Below are 12,450 nucleotides of genomic sequence, written 5' to 3'. Positions count from 1 at the left end.
TTGCCCGTGTCTTTTAGCAAAATATTTCAATTATTGGACAATTTTTTTAACAAGACTTTAAGAAAGTTATCACTGGATTTACAGGTACCCAATTCAAGATGGCCGCCACAGTCAATTTAACTTCTAAAAAATGACATTCACAGATAGCCAAACTTTGAGTGGAAGTAGCTGAGAGTCGTACCATCTGTATTGTTTTCAGTTAATACATAATTTTTTAAGTTAGCATTTACTTTAGTCGCAGGATGATGATGTCACAACAAAGGCTGGACACCAATGAGGTATATGTACGTCATTGCTGGGCACCAGCAGCATTACATTCCGAAATTCCTAAATGGAAACTTCATGAATTAGCATCATTTAATTTTTACATTTAGATTAAGGATTTAATATTTAAATTCACCATTTTGTAAAAAAATAAAAAAATAGCTAAATGTAAGAACAGTGAAACAAATGAAATGTTATTTTACTCACCCCACAACAATAAAATAAACAGTAAAGCACAAGAAAACAATTGTTTTAGATACAATTTAATGAACTTTCAAAGTAATTTAAATTAAATTGTGTGTAACCTTTAGATGCAGTTACTTATTGTAGATTTTGTAAGTCATCTCAAGGGTTAAACCCACTGTAAAGAAAAGAAACTTGAAGTTATGGACAGCGATCAACGTTAAACACAGAGTCATGTCTGAGCTCACCTTTAAAATTCTTTGATTTCATCTTCAGTTTAGGCAGCAGCATAAGATCCAAACTTATTTGAATTGTAGTTTTGAGACCAGAGCCAAGGATTCTGCTGGTGGTTTGGTTCTTGTTGGGTTCTCTGGTAAAGGGGCCTCTCGGAGTCAGGTCTGTGCTGGTTATTGTTGGACCATCGTTGCTGATTATTTTTCGGGAGCGAAGAGCTGTCCTGGTAGCTGAACGTTTCAAGCCGAGGTCCACCTAGAGACCTCTGAGACTTCTGTTGGAGACTCAACAACTGGGACTCTGGATTTTGCTGATAGACTGGCTGCTCAGGTTCAGGTCTTTGGGGCTGGGGTTTCATAAGGCGGTGGCTGTGGGTTTGAGGACTCTGCTTATAGTGGAGACCTTGGGACCAAGGGCTTGACTTATGACCTGGCCCATTGGACTGGAGGTTCTTGGTCTGCAGCTCAAATCTTGATTGGGACTGAGACCTCATCTGTGGCTGTTGATCCAGCTTGTAGCTGAGTCCACGGGGCTCCAGGATGAAAGATCGAGGTAGTCTTGTGTAAATAGGCAGCTGGGGCTGCGGCTTTAGCTGTGGTTGAGGTTTTAGGAAGTGACTGGATGCCTGGGGTGAAAGACTCTGGTAACGACTTTGTATACGAGGCTGAAATCCCCACTGTGGTTTAGGTCTCTGGTAGTGATTGGGTCCACTGGACTGTTGCCTTTGCTGGTGGCTGGATACCTGGCGCCTCTGCTGGTAGTTTGGTATACGAGACTGAGTCCTCTGCTGTGGTTGAGATTTCTGGTAATGAGTTGGTGCACTGGACTGTTGCCTTTCCTGGAGACTGGGCACTTGAGATTGAGATCTCTGCTGATTGCTACGCACACGAAGTTGAGACTTCTGTTGGCTGCTGGGCACAAAGGACTCTGGATTTTGTTGGCTGTTGGGTACATGAGTTAGAGACCTCTGCTGGTTATTAGGTACATGGAACTTTGGACTCTGTTGGTGGATGGGTACATAGGACTCAGGATTTTGTTGGTGGCTGGGTACATGGGAACCAGACCTCTGTTGCTGGCCAGAACCATAGGATAGAGGCCCATGCTGGTTGTTGGGTACTGGATACTTGGAACTTGGTCCCAGCTGTCCTTGGCTGGATACATGGAACTCAGGTTTCTGCTGGTGGCTGGACATATAGGATAGAGACCTCTGCTGGTGTCTTGGTATGTGGGACTCAGGCCTTTGCTGGTGGCTGGGTGCAGAGGACTCAGCCTTGTGCTGATGGCTGAGTACATGGGGTAGTGGTTTATGCTGGTCATCAGGTTCTGAATGCTTGTAGCTTGGTCCCATCTGCTCTGGGCTGGGAGCATGGGACTCAGGCTGCTGATGGATAGGTACATGGGATAGAGATTTCTGCTGGTGGCTTGATATGTGGAATTCAGGCCTTAGTTGGTGGATGGGTGTGTGGGACTCGGGCCTCTGTTGGCTATCGGGAACAAAAGGTCGAGGTCTGTTCTGGTGGCCTGGTGCTGGATGCTTGTAGCTTGGTACCAGCTCCTGTTGGCTGGATGTATGAGACTCAGGCCTTTGCTGGTGGTTGGATACATGGGACATTGGACTCTGCTGGTGGTTGGATACACGGGACAGCGGTCTCTGCTGGTGGTCGGATACAAGGGACAGCGGTCTCTGCTGGTGGTCGGATACACGGGACAGTGGTCTCTGCTGGTGGTCGACTCCTAGACTCTTGTAGCTTGGCCCCAGCTCTTCTTCACTGGATAGACGGGACAGTGGTCTCTGCTGGTGGTTGACTCCTGGACTCTTGTAGCTTGGCCCCAGCTCTTCTTCACTGGACAGACGGGACAGTGGTCTCTGCTGGTGGTTGGCTGCTGGATGCTTGGGGGTTGGCCCCAGTTCCTCTTGGCTGGGTACATGGGACAGTGGTCTCTGCTGGTGGTTGGCTGCTGGACGCTTGTAGCTTGGTACCAGCTCCTGGTGGCTGGATGTATGAGAGTCAGGCCTCTGCTGATGGTTGGAAACATGGGACAGTGGTCTCTGCTGGTGGTTGGATACACGGGACAGTGGTCTCTGCTGGTGGTTGGATACACGGGACAGTGGTCTCTGCTGGTGGTTGGATACACGGGACAGTGGTCTCTGCTGGTGGTTGGCTGTTGGACTCTTGTAGCTTGGCCCCAGTTCCTCTTGGCTGGGTACATGGGACAGTGTTCTCTGCTGGGGGTTGGCTGCTGGATGCTTGTAGCTTGGCCCCAGTTCCTCTTGGCTGGTTACATGGGACAGTGTTCTCTGCTGGGGGTTGGCTGCTGGATGCTTGGGGGTTGGCCCCAGTTCCTCTTGGCTGGGTACATGGGACAGCGGTCTCTGCTGGTAGTTGGCTGTTGGACTCTTGTAGCTTGGTCCCAGTTCCTCTTGGCTAGGTACATGGGACAGTGGTCTCTGCTGGTGGTTGGCTGCTGGATGCTTGTAGCTTGGTACCAGCTCCTGTTGGTTGGATACACTGGACAATCGTCTCTGCTGGTGGTTGGCTGCTGGACGCTTGTAGCTTGGCCCCGGTTCCTGTTGGCTGGGTACATGGGACAGTGGTCTCTGCTGGTGGTTGGCTGCTGGACGCTTGTAGCTTGGTACCAGCTCCTGGTGGTTGGATACATGGGACAGTGGTCTCTGCTGGTGGTTGGATTCATGGGACACTGGCCTCTGCTGGTGGTTGGATTCATGGGACACTGGCCTCTGCTGGTGGTTGGATTCATGGGACACTGGCCTCTGCTGGTGGTTGGATACATGGGACATTGGACTCTGCTGGTGGTTGGATACATGGGACATTGGACTCTGCTGGTGGTTGGATACATGGGACATTGGACTCTGCTGGTGGTTGGATACATGGGACATTGGACTCTGCTGGTGGTTGGATACATGGGACATTGGACTCTGCTGGTGGTTGGATACATGGGACAGTGTTCTCTGCTGGTGGTCGGCTGCTGGACGCTTGTAGCTTGGCCCCGGCTCTTCTTGACTGGATGTTTGAGAGTCAGGCTTCTGATGGTGGTTGGGTGCTGGATTGCTGTAGTTTGGTCTCATCTGCTCTTGGCTGGGAGAGTGGAACTCGGACTGTGCATGGATAGGTCCATGGGGTAGAGATCTCTGCTGGTGGTTTGGTATGTTGAGCTCAGGCCTTTGTTGTTTGATGGGTGCGTGGGACTCTGGCCTGTGTTGGTGACCAGGAACATTTGGTAGAGGCCTGCTTTGGTGGTCTGGCGCTGGATGCCTGTAGCTTGGCCCTGTCTCCTCTTGACTGGATGTTTGAGAGTCAGGCTTCTGATGGTGGTAGGGTACTGGATGCTTGGAGCTCAGCCCCAGCTCCTCTTGGTTGGATGTATGGGACTCAGGATTCTGTTGGTGGTTGGGTGCTGGCTGCTTGGAGCTTGGCCCCAGATCCTCTTGGCTGGGTATGTGGCGCTGAAATCTTTGCTGAAAGCTGTTTGCCTGGAACTGCAACCTTGGCAGGTAAACAGGGTCTTGGGGCTGAGGATATTCCCGGTAGATCTGTAACTGGGGGCTAAACTTGGGCTCATTGTTTGGCAGCTGGGGCTGGGCATTTTGTTGATTCTGAGGCGTTTGTGATCTTGTATTTTGAAAAGTCATCTTCAGATAGTTTGATGGGTAGCTGAAAACACCAGACTGGAAAACGGGACTCTGGTCCTGCAGTTCTGACTGATAATCAAGAACTTGAGGCTCATAGGTCACGTCAAACCCAACGCTATGTTGGAAAGCTGTCAACAACCCAACATAGATAAAACATTTTTTTAAAGCCCACAACAGAAATAGTCTAATTAAATAACAGGAAACCAGGGATTCTGAAACATTAAAATAACTGATTTGTGACCCATCATATCGAAATGAGGATTAAGTCAAATTTGGTCAAAATGACCTAATTACATTTTCAGATTCATTGCTTTGAAAGCTACATTTTGACACCTGGATCATTCTGATATCATAAATAAATCCATTTATGACTTAATTTGTCTTGTTGGTTACAATAATACATAAATATTTGGTCTGAATCCTAATTTTATGTCATTTTAATGAGGAATTTTTGATGTCCTTTACAGAGGAAACCTCAAATATATTTGAATATTGAGATTTCCAAGCTAAAAAGAAACAAAACTTTGCTAACTCATAGGCGTTTTTCCACAAAATCAGATTTTTTGTTGCTACTGCTCAAAAAAATGCTTCAAAATTTTGTTTTAGGATTATATTTCAGACAGTTCAAGTGATACATTGATAAGGCATTTATTCATTATATGTTGACAAAAGGCAATTTTTTAAACATTTTAATAAAAACACTATATTTGCCTATTTCTCCATTATCGCTTTTAGACTTAATCCTCATTTTGATGTGATGGGTCACATTTTGGTACAAAATATAAAATATGAAGTATAAATGTTTTTTTACCTGAGCCTTACATTTAGTTCTTGCTTGAAGCTTTCCAATGACCGCCAGCCACAGTAACACCACACTAAATGAAGAAAAGGTTGTTTTTATACAAAAGTTTGGCTATTTTTTTTACTAACAGTGAGAAACTAAAAAGTTACCCTTGAACTTTTCCCATGACTTCAGCAAGAGAGCGGTTTTTCACTTAGCTTTTCGTTTCTATCAATTTTGAACAAACTCGACAATCTTTTGTCTTCCTTCTTTCCTAAATGGAGAGAAACCTGCAGAGGATTTAGCTTGATGTTTGGCAGCCAATCACGGCTTGAGCTTCACAAAAGTTTGACTGAAAACAGGTGGATCTGATGGGGGGCGGGGCTATTTTCATCCACAGGTGGTTGAAAAAAAATATCTCAATGTGGAATAACGTTTCATGCCTGGAGGTGTTTTTCAGCAAATATGGCCTGTCAGGAGTAATCTGAATCAAATCTGAATTAAAGGTTATACGAAACCCTTTCACAATAAACTTTAAAATCTTTGTAAAACAAAGATAAAAGCTGCTTTAGATGGTATCTATCAGAACAGTGAGACGAAACATTTGAAACTTGCAGTCACTGACAGCATTTCTTATTTTTAACACAAGTTTAAGACGATGTCACTAAAGTTGCACCAGTTAGGAGTTGTATTGCTGCCAGGTTTTCCTGTCTGTGTGGAGTCTACATGTTCTCCCTTTACATAATGGGTTTTCTCCTGGTACAAAAGCATGCATGTTAGGTTCATTTTCTCCCACCCAGTGACACTTTAAGACAGGAACCAGCTTTTTATTGGTGATTTTGCTTATAAAATACTAGAATAAATACTCTTACGGCATTTTTAGCTCAATGTTATAAAATTAACTAAACATTGCAACCACTGAGAAGTTATTTTTTTTAGAAGCAAAAGCACTTTATTTTGCAATAAGGTATGCACAAGTTATAGTTAAAAATCAACTAGAGTAGTGCAGAATTTCACAAGTCGGTGTTCATGACAATATTTAAAACTTTTGACAGATTAGAGATGAAATGCGGAAATGAGAATTATTGATGTTCCATTTATTTTATGAGCCTCATACATAACCTGCAAGATATTATAATCAACCAACTCATAAAATTTTAATAATTTTAATTTACAAAATAATATATTCGAATGGTGACTAATGTTTCTGCTGAAAACTCTTACGGCTCTTTTCTGTAAAATGAAAATAGGATTTGTGATAGTTTTACGTGCTTTACCCCAGACTTCAATACAATAAAACAAATGTGGAACAATTATTACATTATATAATATAAACAGAGCTTTACCATTAATTAACTCCCTTCCTTTATACAATACTGCGTGTGTCATCATTGAAAAATATCCAAATCAATTGCAGTGTTTTATAAAGTAAGGGATTTATTTAATATATGTTAAATTGTTGTTTTAATTGTTTTAATATATGATGTAAATTGTTCCACATTTGATTTGTGTTGAAGTCTGGAGTAAATCATGTAAAACAATTACTAATCCTATTTTACAGAAGAGAGCCGTAAGAATCACCAGAAAACATTACAGTCACCCTTCGAATATATTATCAGTTGATATTGAAATTTTATTAATTGGTTGATTAAAAAATTATGTAAAAGGCTCAAATATAAATTTACCTTTAAATATTTAATTAAATTTGGTTAGAGTAATTACAATCTTAAGGGGCTAGAGATGTTTGTAAAGCTTAAAATTTGAACAAATTTGAAAGACCGATGTACTTCAGTGCAAGGAATAAGACTGCAATAATCTGGAAAGTGATTATAAAAATGCTGGCTCAATAAATTTATGAAATTAAATTGAAGAAATATGAATTTGTATAATGTGCATTCATAAGAATTAGTCTTTTTTGGAAGTTTGAATTTATTTTAGAAAAAAAAGCGGCATAAGTTAAGAATTCTACCTTTCATTTGTGATTTGTATTATTTGTTGTATATTGTTTTAAATAAATATAAATTTGTCACTTTACAGATTTACATTTTAAGTTTAGACCAAAAAAAAAAAAAAGGCTTTTATTTTTCAGACCAGTTTTTGTTGGGTTTACAGCTCAAACCATCTCCCTTTAAGCTTTCAGAAAAGATTTTAAAGTGAACTTAGTGTCATTTTTCCCATAAACACCTTCATGAATTTCAAGTGGCATCATTCTAGTTGTGTCAAAAACAGCTGCAAGACAAATCTGAGATAATCCAGGTCAAATAACCCAATCTCAGTACGTCCAAACTTCTGCACATGTTACATTAACATGATGTAATCAACCACACTGGATTAGATGTGTCATGAAACCTGAAGAAAGCCAATCAGTGTTCAGTACTGGGCTTAGTGTTTACAATCCAATTTAATATTTACACATGTAACTTTACTGAAACATTTTATTCAGTTCTAGTTTTTACCTGCAGTTATTGAAACTTGTGCCTACAGGACCGCTCTCCACTGACATCTTGTGGCAGAAAAATGCAACACTAGTTTCACTCAATATAATTTACATTTAATCTGGTGTCGGTTTCTTTAAAAACAATCTCATCAGAAAGGACAAAGCACACAGATCAGCTGGAGTCAGACTCAAATCTTGCAATTTATTTTCTGAAGTAAAAATCAGGTTGAGATGCATCTTTGGTCAGGTCTGGAAGAACAAGTCTTTGGTTAGAATAGAAATTTACAAACAAAAGTGATACTCAGTAAAAAAAAAACTCACCACTTAGGTCCCAATACTTTAGTGAGGTCTTCCTGGTCCTTCAGGCTGTGAAAAATAAAGAGTCTGCATTATTCCTGAACTGGAGTCCAGTAGGAGACATGAGGTGAAAGAGAGGTTCAGTTTGAGAAGCTGGTACCTGAGGATGAAACCAAGACTCAGGTTGGCGATGAGAGACCTTCATCTGTGTAAGGGATCGAGGCGCAGGTTGGGGTACTTGTGGTTGAAACCAGGATCCTTGCTGGTGATGGGAGACCTTTCTCTGGGGCTGGGACCTGGGCTTAGGGTTATAGAGGGGAACTTGGCCCAGTTGCTGAGCCCTGGGTTCAGGATTGAAGCGCTGTACCTGAGGCACCTGGGGCTGGGGGTTATAATGTGGTACTTTGGCCTCAGGATAAGACCTGGGGTCTGGGATGTAGCGAGGCACCGGAGCCGGGCGCTGAAACCTTGACTCTGGGTTGTAGCGGGGCATCTTGGATTCAGAGTGGGATCTGAGCTCAGCATTATAGCGAGGCACCTGAGGCTGTGGAACCTGAGGCCAGGCTCTGGGCTCAGGGTTGTACTGTGCTACCTTAGACTCAGGATAGGACCCAAGTTCGGGGTTGTAGCGGGGTACATTTGACTTTGGGTGGGTCCTAGGCTCAGGGTTGTAACGGGCCACATTGGACTCAGGAAAGGACCTGACTTCTGGATTGTAGCGGGGCACCTTGGACTCGGGATACGACCTGGGCTCAAGGTTGTAGCGGGGCACCTTGGACTCGGGATACGATCTGGGCTCAAGGTTGTAGAGGGGCACCTTGGACTCGGGAAAAGACCTGGGCTCTGGGTTGTAGCGGGGCACCTTGGACCCGGGATAAGACCTGGGCTCTGGGTTGTAGCGGGGCACCTTGGACACGGGATAAGACCTGGACTCTGGGTTGTAGTGGGGCACCTTGGACCCGGGAAAAGACCTGGGTTCTGGGTTGTAATGGGGCGCCTTGGACCTGGGCTCAGCTTTACTGGCATCAGGGTTTTTAAAGCCAGCTTCAAAGCCATGAGGGGAAGCTGTGAACAAAGACTCAGACAATAAATCACATAAAAACCAAACCGGGACTTGAAAACTTGATTTGTTTGGGTCTTACTTTTCTTACTTGCATCAAGCTCTCTGAAGAGCAGCACCGGCAGCACCACACTGGAAGAGAGGAAGACTCAGAGGTTAATTTTGTTCACTTTAAACTCGGTCTGTGAAGCTTTGAAGGCAGGGTTTGACAGTACCATAAAAGGAACCTCATGGCTTTGTGTTGAGACCACTTCGTTCTGCACCAACACACCAGCAGCTGCTTTCTGTCCTCCGTGATGCAGTAACTGAACCAGTCCAGCACAGGTGGTTCTTATTGTTCAAGCAGCCAATCAAAGCTGCTGGTCGCAGATGATTGACTGCAAACAGGTGGAATCAACTGGATCTGATTGGAAATCTGAGAATCTGGAAGGACTTCAGCATCTCTGCTTGCAGCGAGTGGTTCATGGTCTGTAGATTTATCCATGTTTGAGGAAAAAAATGAATTAGATTTCAGTTTGGCTGTACATTTTAATAACAGCAGCTACATACTGGTGCACATGAATTAAACTGGTTTTTGGTAACTGTAGTAACAAAAATAGTCAGTAGATGGAGACCATTCAACACAACAAGAACAAGATAAGATAAGATAAGATAAGATAAGATAAGCTAAGATCATGCCTTAGAATTTAAAAATGATGACTCGGCTCTTTATTGTGAAGCTCATCAAGCATTTATGAGAAAATTTTTTCTTCCATACATTTTTTATCATGTAACTCGTTATACAATTTTTGTCTTATTTTCACAATTTAAATATCAAAACCTTCAGCTCTTTCAGAACATTCCTGCGATAATCCTACTTCAGTAATTTTACTTTTACTTTTTAGCGAAATGAAGCTTTTTTTGCCACGTTTTTCTAAATGGAGTCGTGTTCAACGTCTTAAAAACTCCTCAAAATATTCATAAATCTTCACTGCACTTTCTACTCTTTGTTCTGGTTCTGCTTGTTTAACTTCTTTGTGCTACTTTTAGCTTCCTTCGGCTTCTAATTTGGTGATTTTAGCTTTTTTTGGATTCTTTTAGACATTATTCTGACCTTTTCTGCTGTTCTAATGTCAAATTTTTGTTATTTTATCAGCTTCTTTCAGCTATTTTCTCTTCATTTTAAATGTTTTCTGTGTTTTTAACTACTTTTTAGCTAATCTGACCTCATTTAAACTAAATTCACCTTTTTTGATCACTTTAGCTTCTTACTAGCCTGGTCTGCAAATGTGATTTTCTTGTTTCTTTGTGCTAAATTCAGCTTCCTTTGGCTTCTATTTGGCTGATTTTAGCTTTTTCCTGCTTTTTAGACATTATTCTGACCTTTCTGCTATTCTAATGTCAACTTTTTATGATTCTTTCAGCTGATTTTTCTTAATTTCAGCTGTTTTCTGTGTTTTTAACTAGCTAATTGGAGCTTATTTAAGCTAAATTAATGTTTTTGTGATAATTTCAGCCTCTTACTTTTTAAATAGGCAAACGTGATTTTCCTGTTTCTTTGTGCTACTTTCAGCTTCCTTCGGCTTCTATTTGGCTGATTTTAGCTTTTTTTTCTGATTCTTTTAGACATTATTCTGACCTTTTCTGCTATTCTAATGTCAACTTTTTTCTTTCATCTATTTTAAACTTTTATGCTTATTTCAGCTGCTTTCACTTAGTTTTAGCTATTTTCTGTGTTTTAGCTGCCTTTTTTTTAGCTAATTGGAGCTTATTTAAGCTAAATTCATCTGTTTGTTCTTGCTTCTTACTTTTTAAATCAGCAAACGTGATTTTCCTGTTGCTTTGTGCTAATTTCAGTTACTTCTTTTAGGCTAGTTTTTTTTTCAGCTGTTCAGCTAAAATTTTTTCAGCATTGAACATTCACACTGTATTTTCGCAGGAAATGCAAACTTTAGTTACGATTTAGTATTTTATTATTTTGGGATTATCATTTTAAAATAGTAATATTATAAATATGATTTAGGCTCTTAGAGTTTTGGTTTGAAAAGTAGTATTTTATGTGAGTCAGTAAGAAAAAAAAGAAACTACTTTTATTGCCATTTCTTGTGTTCTTTACTTTTAGGATGTTTAAAATGCAATAATAATAATAATAATAATAATAATAATAATAATAATAACTAGACATTGGGTTTTACGATGTAAAAACAAGTGTGCATTGCCATGTAGCATGGCTTTGCCTGCAGCATTAGACTTGCAGAATCAACTTTGACCAAGTTCAAATGTGTTTTCTGTACCAGCTTGTGCCTGTCACGTCAGCAGGTGTTCAGAATTAAGGTAATTCTGTGACAAGTTGAAGTTTTAAGAGATTTTTTCTTAAAGTTGCATTAGTCGGGTTTTGAAACCTGATCTCCCACATGAAAGTCCATGACATAGACCATTAGACCAATGGAGCTGTGGCAGAAGGTGGTGGCAGGGGTTGGTTTGTATGTGTGCAGAAAGAGGCCAGATTGCCAATACAATTATTGACACTAAACTGCATAATATTACAACAATAGAGCAGTATTAAGACAATATTATAGTAAAACATCAAAATACAATCATATTAGTATTGTAAACACTGAACTATTGAGATTAAATATTAAAAAAACTTTGGTGCAGTACCAAGTTGAGTACAGCTGGGGGCAGTATTGGACCATAACAAGGCCCCATTGACTCTCATTATATGAATTTGGAATAAAGTTTAAACATTAATTTGTCAAAAACTACAAGTTGTACAGGCACCAAAAGGCATAGCAATCATTTGGCACAGGACCTTTACAGATAGAAATTACAATGGCAGCTGTAGGACAATGTATGCAGGAGCATTGGACTTTCATAATGAACTTTGACCAAGTTCAAATGTGTTTTCTAAACCAGCTTGTACCTGTCACGTCAGCAGGTGTTTATAATTAAGGTAATTGTGTGACAATATGAAGTTTGAAGAGATTTTTATTAAAGTTGCAGTAGCTGGATTTGAACCCTGATCTCCTGCATGAAAGCCCACAGTGCTCATCATGAGACTATAGGAGATGTGGCAGAAGACAATCCCAGGGATTGGATTGTATGAATACAGAAAAAGTTTACCTTGCCAATGCAATTATTGACACTTAGGTGCAATATATTACAACAACAGAGCAGTATTAAGACAATATTATAGTAAAACATCAAAATACAATCATATTAGTATTGTAAACACTGAACAACTGAGATAAAATATTAAAGAAGTATGGAGCAGTACCAAGTTGAGTCCAGCATGGGGCAGTATTGGACCATTGCAAGGCCCCTTGACTCTCATTAAATGAATTTGGAATAAAGTTCAAACATTAATATTTCAAAAACTACACGTTGTACAGGCACCAAAAGGCATAGCAATCATTTGGCACAGGACCTTTACAGATAGAAATTACAATGGCAGCTGTAGGACAAAGTGTGCAGGAGGGGTGGCGTGGAGACGTGGAAGAAGACGGAATAAGTTAATAATATTAAAGAGAAACAGGAAAACAATAGTGTGCATTGATAATAAT

General features: G+C 40.9%; 2 protein-coding genes across 5 annotated transcripts; both read right to left on the bottom strand.

The window, feature by feature from the left end:
- Positions 1-530: 530 nt before the first annotated feature.
- On the bottom strand, positions 531-5,418 carry LOC106525443 (filaggrin). 3 transcript variants are annotated; one of them, XM_014019697.1, is made up of 5 exons: positions 5,285-5,418; positions 5,156-5,208; positions 3,320-4,461; positions 696-2,662; positions 531-625 (listed from the first exon to the last, which is right to left on the bottom strand). In XM_014019697.1, exons 1-4 carry the CDS (start codon positions 5,299-5,301, stop codon positions 725-727), a joined length of 3,150 nt encoding a protein of 1,049 aa, XP_013875151.1. In that variant the 5' UTR covers positions 5,302-5,418; the 3' UTR covers positions 531-625; positions 696-724. The 3 variants fall into 3 exon arrangements, with proteins under 3 accessions (XP_013875151.1, XP_013875149.1, XP_013875150.1); XM_014019695.1 differs by having other exon boundaries at positions 532-625; positions 696-4,461; XM_014019696.1 differs by having other exon boundaries at positions 532-625; positions 696-4,461; positions 5,145-5,208; positions 5,285-5,297.
- Positions 5,419-7,728: 2,310 nt separating this feature from the next.
- Positions 7,729-9,227, bottom strand: LOC106525442 (extensin). 2 transcript variants are annotated; one of them, XM_014019693.1, is made up of 5 exons: positions 9,124-9,227; positions 8,991-9,040; positions 8,009-8,913; positions 7,873-7,917; positions 7,729-7,800 (listed from the first exon to the last, which is right to left on the bottom strand). In XM_014019693.1, the coding sequence occupies exons 1-4, from the start codon at positions 9,138-9,140 to the stop codon at positions 7,891-7,893; spliced, it is 999 nt and encodes a 332-aa protein (XP_013875147.1). In that variant the 5' UTR covers positions 9,141-9,227; the 3' UTR covers positions 7,729-7,800; positions 7,873-7,890. The 2 variants fall into 2 exon arrangements, with proteins under 2 accessions (XP_013875147.1, XP_013875148.1); XM_014019694.1 differs by having other exon boundaries at positions 9,000-9,040.
- Positions 9,228-12,450: the final 3,223 nt, after the last annotated feature.

This window comes from Austrofundulus limnaeus, unplaced genomic scaffold (genome assembly GCF_001266775.1).
Source record: "Austrofundulus limnaeus strain Quisiro unplaced genomic scaffold, Austrofundulus_limnaeus-1.0 Scaffold226, whole genome shotgun sequence".
NCBI lineage: Eukaryota > Metazoa > Chordata > Actinopteri > Cyprinodontiformes > Rivulidae > Austrofundulus > Austrofundulus limnaeus.
This window is presented reverse-complemented; position numbering and strand designations above follow the sequence as displayed.